Here is a 19,857-nt window from a genome sequence, read left to right on the forward strand (position 1 = left end):
AACATTAGACATGAATTATATAGCTATTAACCTATTAGCCTATTATACACACATGTTAATTGTGTGCTTACCATTATTACCATACCTTCTTTCTTTTGCGTTATAATGCAATTTCCTTAGCTTTTTTCTTGTTTCTTCTCTTTTTAGTTTTTTATTTAACTTAAAGCAATCGGAAACATCGTGCTCATTCGACTAATTACAATCTTTGCAAAAAAATCCTTGGATTCATTAATTATTGGTACTATTTTTTCCGTGCGATCTCTCTCTTACATGTAATATAAACCTTCACCATTTCATCAATATTTCAATGTCAAAATTTCCTTTTAAAAGTAAATTTGATTTGACATCTTCAAAAGAGATAGAACCATTGTTGCCATATAGCATGATCTCCTTGAAGTGCTCATATGAAGGCAGAAGAGAGACAATTAATCTCCTTGAAGTACTCATATGAAGGCGGAAGGGAGACAACTAATAGATTGTTTTATCGTCAACTTCTGGATAATAATAATAATGGAATTGAATTCATTGGGATGAGATCATCGAATGGGAAGTACATATATACCTTCGGCCATCTAAATTGTATATAGCCAGTGGCGGAGCCACCTTGTGTCCTAGTAGGGTCATGCCATACAATAAAAAAACAAAAATAAAATAAAAAGATCAACTTAAGATTTTGTTTAAATAGAATACAAAATAAAATAGTATAGTGCACCCGGGTACACCATGCGCATGGTGCACCCGGAAAGAACATTAGGCTTATTTTAAAGAAGATGAGAAAAAAAAAACAAAAGAACATACGAGTGTGTGAAAAAGAACATGTTAGTATTTGAAAAAGAACATGCACAATAGTGTTCAATAAAAGAACATGTTTGTGTTTGACAAAGAACATGGCCTCCGAAAAGAGCATTAGGCATATTTTAAAGAATATGGAATTAAAAGAACATGTTAGTGTTTGAAAAAGAACAAGTTAGTGTTTGAAAAATTAACCTTGATTGGTTATCTTTTATGTTCTGTTCACATTTACTCAGTTCAGTTCAGCTCCAATCAGTTCAGTTCAGTTTAGCTCTTAATTTCCCTCTCACATAAAATATTCATTTCAGCTCAATTCAGCTCCAATTCAGTTCAGTTCAGCTCCAATCAGTTCAGTTCAGCTCCAATCAGTAAATGTGAACATGCCCTTAGTTGGCTTCAATTCGTTACGTACTATTCTTCTTTCTCTTCCAATTGTTCTTTTTTGAACAACTTGTACTTCATAGCTTTAATTATTTTTTATTTTAAAAAAAAAAAAAAAAAAACCCAAATTCACAAAATTAAACACTTTGACTTTAAAATTATTGACGAAAAACAATTTGCATGTACAAAATTTGTACTTACAATTTACTTGAATCCACCATTTGTTCAAGTTTGAAGGTTGAATTGTTGAAATAAGTTCAGTTTTTTTCTTGGGTTTCACTTTGAAGATAAACAATTTTGCTATTTTGAAACTTTTTTGAAAAATAGAAAAAGATAGAGCGAAAAGTTCTAGAGAGAAAATGAGTACTTTGGAAATGATTTTTACCCAAACAGTAGAAGAAGTACCAGTATTACGAGATTCACACCAAAGTGAGACCAATTTGAGACCTTCATTGAAATTCTTAGATGAAAACGATGGTGTAAAGGAGAGAGAAAATTGGCAGCAAGAAAGAGAGTGATAGGAATTGTAGGAGAAGAGAGTGATGGATTTACCGTTGCTAGAAAATAAAAATATGTTCATTTTTTACCCATGTTCTTTTAAATATACTAAATGTTCTTTCGGGTGCACCATTATTATTATGTTTAAGCTTTGGAAGATGTCTTTTCTATCAAAGGTCATGGGCTCTAATTGCCCAACCATAGTCGATTGATGTCTCTTTGTGAATGTCATCTTGTAGAACCTCCTTAGTTAAACATGGATCATGGACAATGCTTTTTCATCCAACTAATAAGTACCCATATGTCTATATTAATCTTATACTTCTATATAAAGTATAAATAATAGTCAAAGTGGTACATATAAAATTGTACAAAATTCAAAATGAGAAGCCTTTAAAAAAAATTACAAAATAGAAAAAGTGAGTGACCTGAGTGTATACTTAAGGTCCGTTCACTTGAGCTTAATTTCAGTTCGGTTCAGTTTAATTTAGCCCCGCTTCAATCAGATCAGTTCCTAATTTCCTTCTCTCATAAAATATTTATTTCAGTTTAGTACAGTTCAATTGAACTCAGTTAGGGCATGTTCTCATTGACTGAACTCAGCAGCTGAACTGAACTGAGCTGAGCTGAACTAAATTGAGCTGAACTGAACTGAATTGAATATTTCATAAGAGAAGGAAAGTAGGAGCTGAACTGAGCTGAGCTAAACTGAATTGAATTGAATTGAATTGAATTTCAAAGTAAGAGAACAGGCTGAACATGCCCTTAATTAGTCCAGAAATAACTTTCAATCATGGAACCTATTCTAATTACTACGTTACATTAGGAATTCCCCTCGTGATGAGAAGGACTTGTATTCAGTATTTGTATATGCACGCGTAACATATAAAGCGTTAATGAAATGTTAATTCTTAGGAACAATTTTAAGTCTTAAGATTCATTTGTAAAATCATTAACGAAAGAAAAAATCAACTTAAAAAGTCAGCACATGCTAGTAGCTAGGCTTAAATCTAAACCTCAGTAAGCAATAATAATACACTGGATGCTAAAACTAGACAAAGAATGAGCCCAAAGGGTGCATTTGGACTAACTGATCTTGCTTCACTGGCCACGGAAGCTGTACCAGCAGCAGCCATACTGGGAGCAGTATCATCATCAGCCCCTTCTGCAGCTTCTCCTGCAGCTCCTTCTGCAGCTTCTCCTGCAGCCGCAATTGCAGCTCCTTCTGCAATTGCGATTCCAGCTCCTGCAGCCGCATCATCTGCATCAACAAATTTACTGTTTCGGAGTCCACCTACAGTTGCAACTTCATCCTTAGGTGTTGAGGCTCCTTCGCCAAGACCGTGACCACCCCTACTGGCGTGAGTACCTGTTAATCCCCTACCTCCAAGCTCACGGAGTGCTGCAATATACACCTGCTTGTTTTCCACAACGTTCATGTTGTTATGTTCTTCCTGAATTCCTGTTTGACATACATAATGCAATAAGAATTAGAATTTATTTGATAAACTAACAATGGGAATGATTAATCAGATTACATGATTGTAATTTTTTATTCAAATATCGAATTACAATAAGATGCAATGGTTCCACGCACTCTTGCTACATCATACCACATTGTAACAGTTGTACATAATTTGAAATTTGTATATTCATCTTTTTAATATTTCACTAAACATAAATTACAAAATACTCTAGGATGAAGAGCTATACATTCAGATAGGAAAATTTGTACTCCGTACATCCTAGCAATTATTATACATTTATATATAATATATATATATAACTACCCCATGACAAACTAGAATAAACCCGTATATTAATGCACGTGCGTATATATATGTTTAGAAAAGTAAACTAATAGTAGAGAAAAAAAATTTATGGTAAAAGTGAACATTTTTTTTTAAGAAAAAACTCTTAATTGTATTCAATTTACATCTTTACTATTGCGACAAAAATAAAATATACATATACATTATTATTATATATTTCCGGATCTTGTTTGATTGACAGGTGTTAACTATTCTAGAGCTATTGACAAAATAGGGTTGTACTCCGTAACAAGTTTCTTTGGACATCTCCCACAAATTAACTCTCTTATACGTACCCTCTAAAACTGAGAACAACATAATTGTAAAGAAAAATGCCGTAGAATCATAAATTTGCAGCAAATTCATGTAAAGAAAATCTTAATTGCAACAAGAATAACAAATTAAATAATAAATTAAAGAAAACAGATACTCCCTCCGTCCCTAAATTACATTCCTCTTTCTAGCATTAATTCCTCACATAACAGAGAGAAAGAGGAATGTAATTTAGGGATGGAGGGAGTACGAAAGAAGTACAGTAGTAAATACTGTATTTGTTACCTAGATTGGAGCAGTTAGTAGTAATTATGAGAAGCTGAAACTGCAAAAGAAGAACCAAAACAATCGCATAGATTTTCATCTTCTGTTTTTTGGGTCAAAGTTTTGAATGGAGAAGTTTATCGATCTAATGGGTAATTTTATTTTTTAGGGCAATTGCAACTAAGAAAAAACAGGAATTTTAACAAAGACTTGTAAATATATACACAATACACTCCTAATCCTACATTATCTCGTATTTTAAGTGGCCGTCAAAATTTATCCTATATCTTTAACACTTTGTTTTTTTTTTTTTTGACAGAAATATCTTTAACACTTTTATTAGGAGATAAATTTATAATTTTGTATTGGGAGGATAAATAAATTGGTAATTAATACTCGTATTATAGACCCTTCGATTATTTCATACGGAGTATGATATACGAATTTACATATACCACTTAGGGTGCAATATTTTAATTCCTATTATAGTTTATGGGAATTTCCTAAAATTGTGTGGTAAACCACAATGGAAGTAACTTTTCATGGAAATTTCTACTTACCTAGTGGGACTAGGTAATGTGGGAATTCAAAATTCCTAAAAAGTTTCACTTTTCCCATGTCACCAAATTTTTGTCAATCAAACAACAATGAATATTGCACCGCTTACACTTTTGATTCACCCATACACTACTCGTATTTTCAATCACATTTTGTGATTGATGCAATGATGGATAACCAAAAATGTATTTGAATCTAGTTAGATTGACTTTTTGGTATGTGTAATTTCCCATGGTGCAATAATGAGTAACAAAGAAAGTACATCATAGATGTACGCTAACGCTACGAGTATATTCATACCGATAAACAATTTCACAATGAAAATATTTGACGTGATAAACTGAAAATTAATTTTGTCAATCGTATGAGTAAATCAATGAAAAGTGCACTCTAATGTCAAAAAAAAATCACTTTAATAACAAATTTACCCGCTGTTCAAAACCCGAGATAGGTTTTTTATTCTCCTTCAATAAAAGCACCAATCCATCATAATGAAAGTATTCAAAGAAGGCAACTTCAAGGATGACTTTTCAATGGCTACAATAAAATTGTAGCCATTGAAACTGTTTTCAATCTTGACCGTTTAAATTTTATGAATCAATCTAGTCCGTCCATGTAGTGTTTTGACATTAAAATTTTTATTTATTTTAAAAAAATAAAAAATAAAAAACTGTATTTCCTCCTTGAAAAAATGTTTTGTCGCCATTTATGGTTTCTACATCTCCATCAAATTTGCATACAACCATGAGCCATATAAGCATGTTGTAAACATGGTGATCTGATTATGTAATTAAGAATTAACAAAGGGTAATTGGATTTTCCCCCACCCAAATTAAACATTCATCATCATCAATTCATCACCCAAATTAACTCCTGGTTTCAGAAATATGCCATCTTTTCTCACTTCGATCGCCCTCACTGCCCTTGGTCATACTTTAAAATAAATCACCCAACTTCCATCATCCGATGTGGTCATCCCATGTGCGAGGATTTGTGATTTATAAATTTATTTTCATAATATAGTAATCGCAAATGAATGAAATAATGGAGCAAAGCAAATTAAAGTACAGTAATTGAAGGAATATTTTTTTTCTTTTTGAGGACATTGAAGGATAGAAACTGAATGAACGTGTATTGCAGTTTTTTTTTTTTTTTTTTTTGGAATTATTTTGTAAATTACAAAGTCATCCTAATAAAAGGTTTTGATTAGTCAAAATCTAATGAATGGCTGAGATTTAATCTAGTATAATGGCTACAATATTATTGTAGCCATTTGAAAACTATCACAACTTCAAAGCCAAAATAAAAGTGCTAAAATGCCCCTAAACTAGTAAAGTAGCAAGTTCTTAAAAAAAAAAAAAAAAAAAAAGTAAAGTAGCAAACCTTACCAGAAAGAAACTGTCAAAACTGAAAAACCCCCAAATTTGATCAAAGTGAGAGAAAAATGGAAGACGACGATTTGCAGCAACATCAAGGCCAACAAGGAGGAAAAGCAATTGTTTTGCTAATTAGCGGAACATTGATTTATTACCATTGTTGTTTCCGCAATTCCAGTTTTCTCTCTCTTCTTTCCGATGTCTTCCTCGTTGTTCTCTGTTCTCTCGCCATTCTCGGCCTCCTCTTCCGCCATTTCAATATTTCGTATGTGATTTCTTCTTTTTCATTGATTTTGTGATTTCCCCCTTTTTTTTTTTTCCTTGTTGGGGTTTTGTTGTTTTCCCCAATTTTGATTGGGTTTTTTGTAAAATTGAATTACCCATTTTGAGATTTCTTTCTAGGGTTTGGTTTCTAATTGATGAGGGTGATGATGTGGGGCTTAATTTTGCTGCTGTAATGCGAACCCTTTGAAGTTTTCTTGTAGTTGATCTTTATAATTTTAATACTTTTTGGGAAGTTTTTATATTTGAATTGAAGAATTGGGTTTTTGATTTTATTTTTTTGTGATATGCAATTGAACTTCGGGAAAAGAACTGTTGAAAGTTTATTAATTTTGGGTTTGGATTGTATTTTAGTTGTATTGTACTCTATGCAAATGCAGGGTGCCAGTTGATCCATTAGAATGGCAGATTTCACAAGACACTGCCAACAGTATTTTTGCGTGTTTGGCTAATACTGTTGGAGCTGCTGAGTCTGTTCTTCGAGTCGCGGCTACGGGTCATGATAAGAGGCTCTTTGTTCGGGTATATAATTCTTAGTCTTATGTGCCTCTTGTACTTCTTCTTGGTTATGGTGATTCACATTCATATGCATTGTATAAAGTTTTCTTATTGCTTGTGTTTCTCAGAATTTGTCAATAGTGGGGCAAAAATGGGATGTGCATTCTCTTTTAAGAGTCTTGTTCTTATTATGATTGCGAACCTTATGACATTAATTGTGTGATACCAGAACATACCTGTGTCCGTATAGATATGGAAGATCAATTTTACTCTTATTATATGTTATGTTTTGTTGTTTTTAGTCTTAGTAAATGTTGTTATGGATGCCGTATTTCTTCAAGTTGCTCTAATAAATCTGTCTTGACCATGTGATGGACCTAGTATTAGTTGCCACGTTTGTGAATTGTGATCTGGTATGGATGTTTAGAGAAGAATCTGGTGTCACAGATTGGTACTTCTGTGTGTCTTACAGGTGGTTGTCAGTCTCTACTTTCTGTCAGTTCTGGGAAGGATAGTCTCTGGGGTGACAGTTGCTTATGCTGGTACCTTCCTTTACCCGTTTCCTTATGTATTATGTGCTTCAATTGGTAAATTTTATGCAACTTAATGTTTGTTCTTTGTTGCAAGTTTCAAATTAAAGAAGAGTGACTCTGCATTGTTTATTTGAAAATGAACCTCTGATGTTCTGGTGTATCTATTAAATACGCAGTAGTCATAAGTTTCTAATAAATTGCTATTGCTATTTGCATCTTTCAAGATCATCACTGGCTTCCTGGCTGGTTATACTTTTCAGTTTCAGTAGGAATCATTTAGGCAGGTGTTTGGGGTTTTTTTTTTTTCCGCAAATTTCACTGGCCTCGGCCTGGTCTTTGAAATTGCTTTCCTTGCCATGGCTATGTAACATCGTTGAGTGGCCTTTCATCATGCTTTCTCTATGCCCTTGATTGTAGTTTTACTTTCGATGACTTGCACCCACTTGGGTTGCTTACTCCATTCAGAGTTCAAGACTCAGGTTTTATTTGGCCATGCTACAGACTTATTTCAGGTTTTTCAAGATCACAATATTTTCTTGTTTGTGGGGTTTGAGGCATTGAGGATGATTACGTGTCATACTAGCATAATCAATTTGCATTTTCTAATCGCCTTTTTATTCTCTTTTATATGTGGCAAAGGATTGTACATGGCGTATGCTACTCATTTCTCCCTAGTCAACTCATTTTTTTTTTTCATGCTCTTCCTTGTTGATAATGTCTGCCAATTAGGGCTTTGAATATACTACTGGTCATTCTTACCATTGTGTTTGTATTGGTTACATCCAGATCATCCGTTTATTGCATAGCTAACTTATGGTGTTATTTTCGTTCAGGTTTGTGTTTATTTTGCCTCTACATGTTTGTCGAGAGCTCACTGCCGCTCAGTAGTCGACTATCTCAGTATTTAGCAAGAAGAGAGAGCGCAGTAGAAATACAGGATTAATATGTACGAGTATACAGCAGGTCTCGTTCCTCTGACATTCCTGTATACTACACCAACTATACCCCTCTGCCATACCTGTATATGAAAATTAAATGTACTTTACCAATTACTGGTGTACTAATTGTAGCTGTCATTCGATTTTAGTTGTATGTGTCACAATTTTGGTAAATAGTACGGAGTAGCAATTGTTAAATCAATTGTGTTAATGAGTTAAATGCCTCCTTATTTTGTAATAAAGCGTGAAGTGTTCATACTCTTTATGTGGTTTCAATGCTCACAAAGTTACAATGCTAATTAGAATTGGAGGAAATTGTAGTTTTTTCTACTGTTTTGGCTCCTTTTGTTATTTGGTGAATTTTTACAAATTTATTTTACGGAGAAACATGCTAATTTTGCAACTGAACTGCAATGTCTTTACCGAAGATTTCAACAGTGACAAGCGGAGCTCAACACCAATGAATTGGTAATCTTTAAATGGCAAACAAAGCAATTTATCCCCCAAACACTAACACGGTGGGGTAGGCCGCGGGTATTGTGCTTCAAGAAACACAGTAATTAGAGTAGTTTCACAGATATTCTTCATTAATTAACAAAGTTTAAGCCGAAACAAGATTAGTGACTCAGTCAATGTAGTTGGAACTCCTAAATCCTAAAGAAGCTAGATAATTAGATTTCTCTCCTTTGAAATGGTACACAGCCTCTCAATATGGTTGTAATAGAGGGCCAATGAGCAAAATTCTAATTGAAGCAAAAGAACATTATCATATATCATCTCCTCTCTTAAAATAGGGGATGAGGGTTTTTAAGATGCTTATAAATGGCGTCTTTCAAGTAGTAATATGTCTTTCCAGGCTTCATAAAACATCCAGGTGATGCCCGAGTTTGGCATGACTTTCAAAGTACTTGCTCCCCAACCTCTATAAAGCCCCATTACACCTTCTTCCCGAATTACTTCTGCAAGTGCTGCAGCCATATTTGGAGGGCATTTGCCTTGTAGTGCTCCAACCATCAACCTTTTCCTAGCAACCTCAAGGGGAAAGCTAATTGTACTTGCTGTAAGACCTGCCAAAATACAACAAAAACAACAACAAAGCCTTAGTCCCAAAATGATTTAAGGTCGCCTAACATGAATATATATCATACAAAGCAAGACTGAACAAAGTTAACTAACCACATAAATGCCTATCATCCTAGGAAAAAAAAAGAACTAGCTTATCATGGCATGGAATGATCTCTCAACAATAGAAAAGCACAAAATAAGCTCAAGAGCATTTATTTAACAAAAAAAAAAAACAAAATGGAGTCTAGTGTTTCACCTGAAACAGCTCCAAGCAAAAGCATCTCAACACGGTTCAGCTTTTTCTTATCCTTTGCAACACAGTAAGACGTCTTTAATTTGTCATACATGAAATAATAGCATGTGCTGTATGGGAGCATCCCCACAAGGGTTGGAGCAAGACCAGAATACAAGGCACGAAAACCTCCATCTTTGTAAATTTTACCAAGAGCAACTGTTAAATTAGGGTAATCCTCAGGTCTCACAGTCAATCGATCCTGCCAGAAAGAAGCCAGCAACCAATGTTATTTACAGAGAAAACATCAAAGAATAATCCCATGTATTCAAGAACGACAGCATTTTTCACCATATCCTCCCAATAAAATCGAAGAATAAAAAAGAAGTGGCTTTCTAATATGCGCTTATCAATTAAGATGATGGCTTTTCACGTATATCAGTAAATGTCAATAAACAAATAAAAAGATCAGAAAAGAAGATAATAAAACAGATGGCAAGCCTTCAGCTTAGATACCTTAACAACTTCCAGAGGATGGCAAGCAAGTGTGCCAGCAATACCAGCAGAAGCACCTGCCAGGCCAACTGGAGACAACCATGAGAGAGGAATGGTCAAAGTGATGTCGCCAAATTGAAGCTTAGGATCTCCATCGCGGATCCATTTCTCTTGGGTCAATGTCATTGTTCGCTTGACCCACTCAAATGTTCCAAGCTCAATTGCTTGAGTAGGGACTATGCGCAGCATGTTAATAGTATTTCCTGCCCAGAGACCTTGCCACCCATGCTGCTGAACAACCTCAATGAAGCTTCCAGGTATACTTCTAGACCCAACACCAACGACCATTCTTGTCCTGATATCAGATGTTAAAATTCCAGAGCACAGCCAAATTAGACGCTTAAATTTGAAACAGCAAATACTCAAGCAACCAAGGAAGTACAACTCAATTGCCTCAGTATTCAACACTATCCATCAAGAAAATTAACTGATGAGTCAAAAATCTCTGATAGCAAAAATTATGGACAACAAGCCGAATACTATAATTTCTGATCGAGTTGTGGACTTATAAACAGCATCTAAGTTACAAGCCTGCTACAATTTTCAAGCAGAGTAAATAAATCTTTAGCAAAGACATGCAAAACGATTACATGCACACAAGTCCTTAAAAAAAAATCCAAACACAAAATCTAAGAAACAGATGAAGAGTGGCATCACAATTTAATAAAAGACAATACAGGAAAGCTACATTTCAGCATGCAGGAGCAGGACAGCTTAATTTGCATCAAGTGGTATCATGCATTTATTTACACAAGACCATGTCAAACTAGTTTTCATGCTGTATAAAGAGGGTCAATTCCAAAGTCAGATGAAATGAAACATGCAAGTAAGAATCAGAAACTTCAGGTCACAGATTATCATTACTGTCCAAAACAGTGTTAACATTGCATTCAGGATGAACAAAACCAATGTAGATACATATACAAGCCAAAAGTAATTAAACATGAAGATTATTCGAAACGAAAGCAAACCTGATAGTTTCAAGAGGTGCTAAAACAGCCTTTGTCATTGCCCCTGCAAGAGCACCACTAAGAAATTCACCTACTTCTCTGGTTCCAATAAAATCCTGAGCCACATCATAGCAGCATTTCAGTCAATTACACACATCAATTCAACTCAACAGAATTCGATGTCGAATGTTAAACAATTGAAAGATATCTATTCATGCATGATGAGGTACCAACACTAATACACAGCAGATAAAATCTTACTTAATGTCCAATTTCATCACATGCATTTGCAACCAAACCAAATTAAACCTCTTAAGGATTGAATAAATTCTAAAAAAAAAAAAAAAAAGTACACAAATAAATAAATATACCTGAAACGCTTTGCCAATGTCAGGAACTTGAAATTTAAGGTCCAAATTCTGGGCTTTTTCAAGCTCCATCTGTGTAGGAAGTAAAACAGCTCCATGGACATCCCCAAATACCAACTGCTTGTTATTCTGCAAATTCAATTCTATACCCATCATTACAAAAAAAAAATTTAAAAAAAAAACATAAATCATCAATCAATTCAACAAATACCCATTTCAGCCAATAAGGAAACCCAGAAAAAATAAATAAATAAATAAATAAAACAGACAAAAAAATCAAAATCAAAACTTTGGAAAAGAAACAGATTGTAGGACATACCTGAGAAGATGGGGATTTTTGGATCATTTGAAATAAATTGAAATCAAAGAAAAAATTGAATATGCTGGTCGCTCCCTCTTCAGTGAGTTGAAGAGGTGCGAAAAGGGAGGAAATTGAGAAGAACTGTCAAAGAAACTATTTTTATTTGTTTTTTTTTTTTAGGGTTTATGGGTTTGGGTTAATTTTTGTTGGGCTTAAAAATCTTGGAAAATCTAGAAAAAAAAAAAAAAAAAAAAGTTTGACGAATTTTATGGGAATTAAGTGGGACCAACAACGTTGGACGAGGTGCCGCGCCCTTGTTGTTGGTGGTAAGAAAGTAACGTCTGTAGTCTGGAAATTGTGCAGTATAGTGACACGGGTGATGAGAAACTTATGAGCATCTTTTATGCACTTTTTAAGTTGGATGCTTTTTATTTAGATTTTTTTTTTTGCATGAGATATTTATGGTACAACATGAGATAAGTTGCAACTTACAATTGGTGATTGTTGATTTGTAGTTGAGTTTTGAATGAGCCTTTGAGTTGGATGGATTCAAGATGTGATTGTTTAAGAGTATGGTATATGTATATGTACTCAGTAGTAAGAGTATACAATTCCATATTAATTTTAAAAGACACATTCTTTATATCATGAGGAAAATTAGAATTTACAATCTTTTCTGGCTCGTTTTGTTGATTGACAACTTCATAGCTTGCTATTATTTCAGTGGTTTATATGCTTCCCTTAGCTCACTCTTTTTGGTTCTTACCTATCATAGGATAACTTCATAGCTTGATGGGTATATATCTATCGTCGTGTAGGTATTTAGTAAGGAACATGGGTGACATATGCTCTACCATATTTCAAAATTTTTTTTATTACATTCAAAATGAATAATTTTGAAGATAATAAGCATGTATTGAATTGACAATCACAAGTACTTTTTCAAGACACCAATATAATAATCATAAATCCGCCCCTTTATATAATGTATAAAGAGTATAATGTGATTAGAGTAATAATGGTGTCAGGGTGTTAGTTGAGCATCAAATATAAGTTAGTTATACAATCGGTTAAATTATTTTTGGTTTGCAAATGTCAATTGTATATTATGTTTGTTGAGGCTTGGATTGATACAGAGAGATAAAATTGATATGGCTTAGTATGTAACGGCTTTGAACATGAGGCCATGAGAGTCAAATTGAAACATCATTATGTCACGTCTTAAGCTGTGGATAGTAAAAAATTACCACTGATTTAGTGGTGAGTAGTTAAAATTACCACTAATTTAGTCGTGAGTAGTTAAAATATCACTTATTGCCACCCTCTCCTAGGGATCCTTGCTCTACTCCCGTTTCTTGGCCCCCTCCTCATAATGGTCCAAGTATAATTAATCCATCTTTAGCACGAGTAGTCATAATGAACTGCTTAGGTAAGCATGTAGCAAGTCAAACCTATGATTTATGATTTTGTTCTACTTCTTAACAAAGGCTATTGGTCTATGTAATGGCCATATGTTAACCAAACATCATAACATCTCCCAGACTATTATTGAGGGGATTACCTAACTGTGTATCAATAACTAAATAAATGATAAACGATGATCACAAACACTTTTATAATTTCGCTCTCACTTTTTTTTTTTTTTTGGATAAAGAGTTTCACTTTCACATACTCCACCCCTACTTTTTGCCTTTTTGGACAAAGAATTTCACTTTCACATACTCCGCCCTACTTTTGGTCTCACAACTTTCACCGATTTTCTATCATGTCAACTTTGTCGTATCCTTATTGAGAGGTGAACAAACAATAGATATAAAAACAAAATGTGGGTCATTTAGGGCCTGTTCTCATTGACTTAACTCAGCTGAACTAAACTAAACTGAGCTGAACTGAATATTTTATTAGAGAAGGAAAATAAAAGCTGAACTGAATTGAACTGAGCTGAAGTGAACTCAATTGAACTGACTTGAACTAAAGTTCAACGTAAGAGAACAGACCCTTACTTAACGATACCATGTAATAACTCTAATTTAAAACCCATTATTTCTTCTACATTACAAATTCCCTCTTGAGGAAGGTCTCCTAATGTTTTCTTTTTTTCTTACCTTAGTACCAACCACACCTCACTTAACTCACTCTTCATGCTTCTGTTCTTCGCATCAAAATCATCCTCAAACTTAACCATGACCATCTTCCTTCATCGAAACCACCGCTACTTCCGCTCACTAACAACCGCCCTTCGACACTACTCCCGATTATCGCCGCCCCGGCCCACCGGGCCCGACCAAGTGATTCGGGTCGTGAACAATATAGCCCATCTGGGAAGCCCTAAGGAAGGCCCAAAACCCCGTCAGCTTCTTTCACTTCCTCCGTTTCCTTCTGACCCTTTGCCCGCCAAGTGTTCGACGAAATGCCCCAATGGAAAGCAGCATACCCGTGTTACTGCAATTAGTTGGGTCAAGTATTATTTTGATGAAGTTCATGATTCTGTTATTCAGTCTCATTTCAATAAAGGCTTTGTGAGTTTATTCGCTTGCTTCTTCTATGTTTGGCTAATTGCTGGGTTTTCCTGTTTTTAGTAGCTCTTGATTTTGTGAAATGAATTGTATTTAGCTGTTTAATTATCATGTTTCAATTTCTGGGTATTGTTTATGTATAATCTACGGGGGTTTAGACTTTAATCGATCATCAGAATGTATAAAATTTAGGTTCAGGGTATTGTTCATGTAAATGTGTGGGGTGAAGTATATTTATTTTAGAAATTAATCTTTGAAATGGACAAACTTTCAGGTTTCAGGGTATTGTTCATGTAAAATTTATGGCATAAAGTAAAATTTTTCACTAATTAATCATTTATCCAAATGAGTTAACATCTAGGAGTTCCTTATTTGTAAGCTAGCCAGAATTTTACTAGAAGTAAATAGTAGCTAAGATTGTTGCACCCCTGAAATTATGTTGAAAGTTTAAGCCTTTAGGTGAAGGGAATTTATGTATGAGGGGAAAAATAAAATAGGGGTATGTGATTAAGCATTGGGAAATGGAAGTGTGCTAATCTTTTTATGTTGCATTTTGGTTATAGGTGCAGATAGAATATCCGAGTACAAATGGCTCGTCGAGCATCCCAGGGAAGACGTCTATGAGGAAGGTAATGTCCATTTCAGTGATTTGTGTGAGAATGTCGTCTTATAATGTGTACACTTCCAGTTTCTTTCTGCCTGTATTTTCCATGTCGGTTTAATTTTCCTACAATTCTACAGCTAATCTACAGATAAAGCACAATGAAGCAATGAAGGCAGGTACGAAAATTCTTGTGCCTGTGTCAATTGCTGAAAGTAGGATTTCAAGGAGATTTGATCCCATACCATGTGGAACTTTAAATCCAAATGCTGATGAAATAGCTTACTTGCAGAGGCTTGTTAAGTACAAGGCAGGTCCCTAGCTATCATCTTTGATATTAATGTTTACTTTTTTTTTGCATCGGTTTGTTGATTTTCTGATTCCTCCTCTTCTGCTGTAAATTTCAGGATTCAGCTATTATTGTGCTTAACAAGCCTCCAAAATTGCCCGTGCAGGTGACTGCATTAGAAAGCATGTCTATATTTTTCTGTAGAGTAATGTATGCTTGCAATCAAATCAATGCTCATTTTTTCTCTTGCTGCATTGTGACAGGGGAATTTGCCTGTTCATAATAGCATGGATGCTCTTGCTGCTGCCGCCTTATCTTATGATTATGAGGAAGGTCCTCAGTTGGTAAGCTTTTGTCACAATTGCTTGTAGTATGTTAGTATATGCTTTGCATTAGTATGTTAGTATATGCTTATGTAGTGATATCTATTGCGAATATGAGTAGTATTTGCATGCCCATTTCCCAATATCTCTTATGAGTTAGACATTGCATCCAGTCTATAGTTGGGGCTCTTTGAACCATGCTCACTGAAGAGTGTATATTTTGTTCTTTTTTCTTTCCAACTCTATTGATGAAATTGTCTCAACAGTGACCATTTTCTTGATGTATCCATGTGCAATAATTTTGAGCATATAAGAAAAAATTTCAGATAACCAATTTGGTTTTATGCCTGGGAGATCTACTATGGAGGCAATCCATTTGATAAGACAAATGATGGAGTTTTATAGGGTAAAGAAGAAAGATCTTCATATGGTCTTTATTGATTTAGAGAAGGCATATGACAAGGTGCCAAGAGAGATACTTTGGTGGGCAATGTTGAAGAAAGGTATCCCACGAAGGTATGTAGACCTAGTTAAGGATATGTATCGGGATGTGTCAACAAATGTGAGGACATGCGGAGGGTTGACAAAAGATTTCCCTATTACAATCGGATTGCATCAAGGGTCTGCATTAAGCCCTTTTCTTTTTGCAACGGTTCTAGATGAATTAACTAGACCAATTCAAGATGAGGTTCCATGGTGTATGCTGTTCGCAGATGATATCGTTTTGGTGGATGAGACTAAGGATGGGGTTAATGTCAAGTTGGAGCAATGGAGGCAAAGGTTGGAATCTAGAGGGTTTAAGCTAAGTCGGAGTAAGACTGAATATTTGGTATGTCGTTTTGGCACTCAGAGGGGGACAAGCAATGAAGTGGTGAGTTTGGATGGAAAGGATTTGACCATGAGTGAATGTTTTAAGTACCTAGGGTCGATCATCCAGAAGAATGGTGACATTGATCAAGACGTGACCCACAGGATTAAGTCAGGGTGGCTTAAATGGAGAGCGGCCACGGGAGTGTTATGCGACCGCAGCATTCCCTTAAAGTTGAAGGGAAAATTCTACAGGACTGCCATAAGACCAGTGTTGCTCTATGGTACAGAATGTTGGGCTTCTAAGAAAGAGCATATTAAAAAGATGGAGGTTACGGAAATGCGCATGTTAAGGTGGATGTGTGGAAACACTTTAAGAAATAGAATCAGAAATGAGGTTATTCGCAAGAAAGTAGGTGTGGCGGGCATTGTAGATAAATTAAGGGAAAATCGTCTGCGTTGGTTTGGACATGTAAGACGGAGACCCGAGGGTGCACCGGTGCGAAGAGTGGAAGAGTGGGACCATGGAGGGATTAAACGAGGAAGAGGGAGACCAAAGATGACTTGGTTGGAAGGAGTGAGGAAGGATATGAAGTGCATGGATTTACGTGAGGATGAAGTTTTGGATCGTAAGGGATGGAGGAGAAAGATTTATGTTGATGACTACACGGAATAATCAAATTTGGTTCATGTTAGCCGACCCCAATTTTGGGATTAAGGCTTTGATTGATTGATTGATTGATTTATAATGAGTGCTATGAATTAGAAAATTGAGGAAGATTAAGAGTAAGAAGATGATAGTTGAACATCCAATCTAAATATTTTTTTACTGAACTATCAAGTGTTTCCATTCTTTAATTTCATTGTTACTACTTACTCTTTACCATACCTGTAGGTGGTAATAAAAGGTAGTGAATGAAGAAATGACTTAATTGAAAGTAATAATAATCACTCACATAGGACGTTTATGTAAAATTAGACTCAAACTTAAAAATATAATTATCATACCTCAAATTAATGACATTGTATGCAATGAGCTGTGGGGATTGTTTCCTATTAGTCAAAGCTCAGCCAATGAAGTATTGAGCATGAAAAGCTTGCTTGGTTTGGTAACTTTATGTCTTCACAGAGTCTTTGTACATCAATTTGGTCGTCTGACTCCTAGCTTATGTGTAGGCTACTAGGCTCTATAAGAGGAAGCTTTTTGCTATTATTTATGGGCCTTTGGGGTACTGTAGAATCTGTTATGTTATCATTGATAGATTTTTCTCCTTAGTTGTGTTTTTTTATAACTTGACAATTGATTTTGACATATAAATGCTTGTATTCTTATATTCCCCTCTTGTCAGATTAGAAAATATGGAATACTAATTTCATCCATCTTACTATTTACCAACCTGTCTCTTTTAAGGTACATCGTCTTGACAGAGAAAGTAGTGGTATCCTTTTGATGGGAAGGACAAAGGAGAGCACTTCTTATCTTCAAAAGCTGTTCAGCAATATGAATGTTGCAAACACATCATGTCTGGTATTGATGTTCATCCATCTGTCAATATTTAGTGATGATATTCTAGTCTACATTTTGGTTTGAAGTTGCAAATCTTGAAATCTAAATTAAGTATATTTGTTTTATAGGCCTGGAATGATGCATGTGGAGCTACATTTATGAAATATTGGGCATTGGTCATAGGGTCCCCCAAAGAAAAGGAAGGTGTAATATGTGCTCCTCTCACAAAGGTTTTCTCTCATCTCTGACACATCCTCCGCCCCCCACACAGAAAAAAAAGGTGCTTTTTTGTTCATATATCAGGTTTATTAAAGTTGGGAGCCATTTTTTACAGGTGCTTCTCGATGATGGAAAATCTGAGAGGGTAATGCTGGCTCATCCATCAGGTTTAGAAGCTTATCAAGAAGCTTTGACCGAGTATCGGGTACTTGGCCCTATGATCAATGGGTGTTCATGGATTGAACTACGACCACATACCAGCTGGAAACATCAGGTAAAGTTTATCCTCTTCTGTGTCACTATCGTAAGCTAGCTACGATGTCTATTTGATTCAAAAGTAACGCATGGAATATAAGTTAAGACACTCATATAGCTGATTTGGTTGCTTGACCATGAGAATTTCATCCTGATGCACCAGCAATGCGTTAGGTTCTCTTCCCTATTGTGCACATAGTAAAGAAGAAACAAGTCATGTTTGCTGTTCTTTGAGTAAAAATGGAAAACTATTTTTCTGTTCCATATTTACTTAGAAGTTAGAACTGTTAAGGGATTAGGTTTCTTGAAATTTTGTATAATCAGGTATGATAAAAGTATTTTTTGTTGGGTTAAGCAAGTCAGCTAACTCAAAGGAATCGAACTCCATGCAGTTGGACTGTTGGAATTTTATCTTTTTTGATGCTGTAGTTGGAAAATACAGACCACTGCATGATGAATTTAGATAAAATTATTAAAATGTCATTGATAGGACATTTAAAAAGGAGTTTAGAGCTCAGTGCTTACCAATATTCCTCTCATGGTAGTGAAATTTTTGCTAAGGGCCATGTCTTGATTCAGCATTTTGATGTTCAGTTTTTTAATTGAAACTGAAGCATTTCTTATGCAATTGGAAATGGTGATAATTTCATAATATCCTTGTGCCACCTGTAGCTGCGAGTCCACTGTGCTGAAGCTCTTGGCACTCCCATTGTTGGTGATTACAAGTATGGTTGGTTTGTGCATCAGAAGTGGAAGCAGACACCTCAAGTCGACATTGAGCCAATAAGTGGCCAGCCTTACAAGTTGCGGCGGCCAGAAGGTTTGGACATTCAGAAAGGAAGTGTTTTATCTAAAGTTCCATTACTACACCTCCATTGCAGAGAACTCGTTCTCCCTAATATAGCTAAGTTCCTCCGAGTTTTGGGACAGAGTTCTGCAGACTACCACCCTAAGCTCAATGAGAAACCTGATGTCCTCCGTGTTGTTGCATCTATGCCTTCACACATGAAAATCAGTTGGAATGTCATGTCTTCTTATTTGGTCTGAATTACACCCTGCTCATTTCACTATTTCAGATCATCAGATGTATAAAATGTTTAGACTGCACTCCAATCTGTACAATTTTGCTAGCTCAATGTAAATAAAAGTTTGCATACTGTCTTCAAGTTCAATTTCCTTCTCAATTATTCAGTAATTTTTCTGAATTTCCCTTCACACGCTTTCTAAAAAGTCGCAGTTAGATCAGCGCTTTGTTCTATCATGCTGACACTCATAGATAATATCGGAGTACCTATGCCATATATCCTCTGGTAATGGACAATCATTAGGGTTTATAATTTGATGATTCACATTCATATTGAATTTATATTTATTAATAAAGGCAGGCATGTCTATGGGAATTTACACTTAATTTTCCTCTGTTAGTTCATTAGAAAGAGAAAAGGTAGAATGTATATGATGAATGAAGGGGATAAGAGGGAGAAGGTGAAGAGGAGAGAGGTATTGGGATTAAATTTTCATTAGAAAGTATATTCCACTTATGCGAGTACTATTTCCGACCTAATAAAATCATTATTATTTTTTCACATATGAAACTAGTGAGTAGTCCGGGCATTATCTCGGGTTGCTACTGTTGTAGACGTGCAATCCATAACTACAATTATC

General features: G+C 35.2%; 3 protein-coding genes across 3 annotated transcripts; 2 read left to right on the forward strand and 1 right to left on the reverse strand.

Moving 5' to 3' along the window:
- The first annotated feature begins 5,940 nt into the window (after positions 1-5,940).
- On the forward strand, positions 5,941-8,492 carry LOC145617415 (reticulon-like protein B23). The gene is made up of 4 exons (XM_081672118.1): positions 5,941-6,218; positions 6,616-6,757; positions 7,206-7,275; positions 8,100-8,492. The coding sequence occupies exons 1-4, from the start codon at positions 6,022-6,024 to the stop codon at positions 8,207-8,209; spliced, it is 519 nt and encodes a 172-aa protein (XP_081528244.1). The 5' UTR covers positions 5,941-6,021; the 3' UTR covers positions 8,210-8,492.
- A 347-nt stretch (positions 8,493-8,839) lies between these two features.
- Positions 8,840-11,889, reverse strand: LOC145617849 (putative mitochondrial adenine nucleotide transporter BTL1). Its single transcript, XM_081672603.1, has 6 exons — positions 11,694-11,889; positions 11,378-11,503; positions 11,028-11,122; positions 10,018-10,351; positions 9,526-9,763; positions 8,840-9,271 (listed from the first exon to the last, which is right to left on the reverse strand). Exons 1-6 carry the CDS (start codon positions 11,718-11,720, stop codon positions 9,021-9,023), a joined length of 1,071 nt encoding a protein of 356 aa, XP_081528729.1. The 5' UTR covers positions 11,721-11,889; the 3' UTR covers positions 8,840-9,020.
- Positions 11,890-13,753: 1,864 nt separating this feature from the next.
- Positions 13,754-19,304, forward strand: LOC145618331 (RNA pseudouridine synthase 3, mitochondrial-like). The gene is made up of 9 exons (XM_081673109.1): positions 13,754-14,194; positions 14,755-14,820; positions 14,944-15,102; positions 15,200-15,247; positions 15,345-15,425; positions 17,623-17,739; positions 17,847-17,948; positions 18,053-18,211; positions 18,865-19,304. The coding sequence occupies exons 1-9, from the start codon at positions 13,817-13,819 to the stop codon at positions 19,237-19,239; spliced, it is 1,485 nt and encodes a 494-aa protein (XP_081529235.1). The 5' UTR covers positions 13,754-13,816; the 3' UTR covers positions 19,240-19,304.
- The last annotated feature ends 553 nt before the right edge of the window (positions 19,305-19,857 follow it).

Source organism: Chenopodium album, chromosome 26 (assembly GCF_948465745.1).
Source record: "Chenopodium album chromosome 26, dcCheAlbu1.1, whole genome shotgun sequence".
NCBI lineage: Eukaryota > Viridiplantae > Streptophyta > Magnoliopsida > Caryophyllales > Amaranthaceae > Chenopodium > Chenopodium album.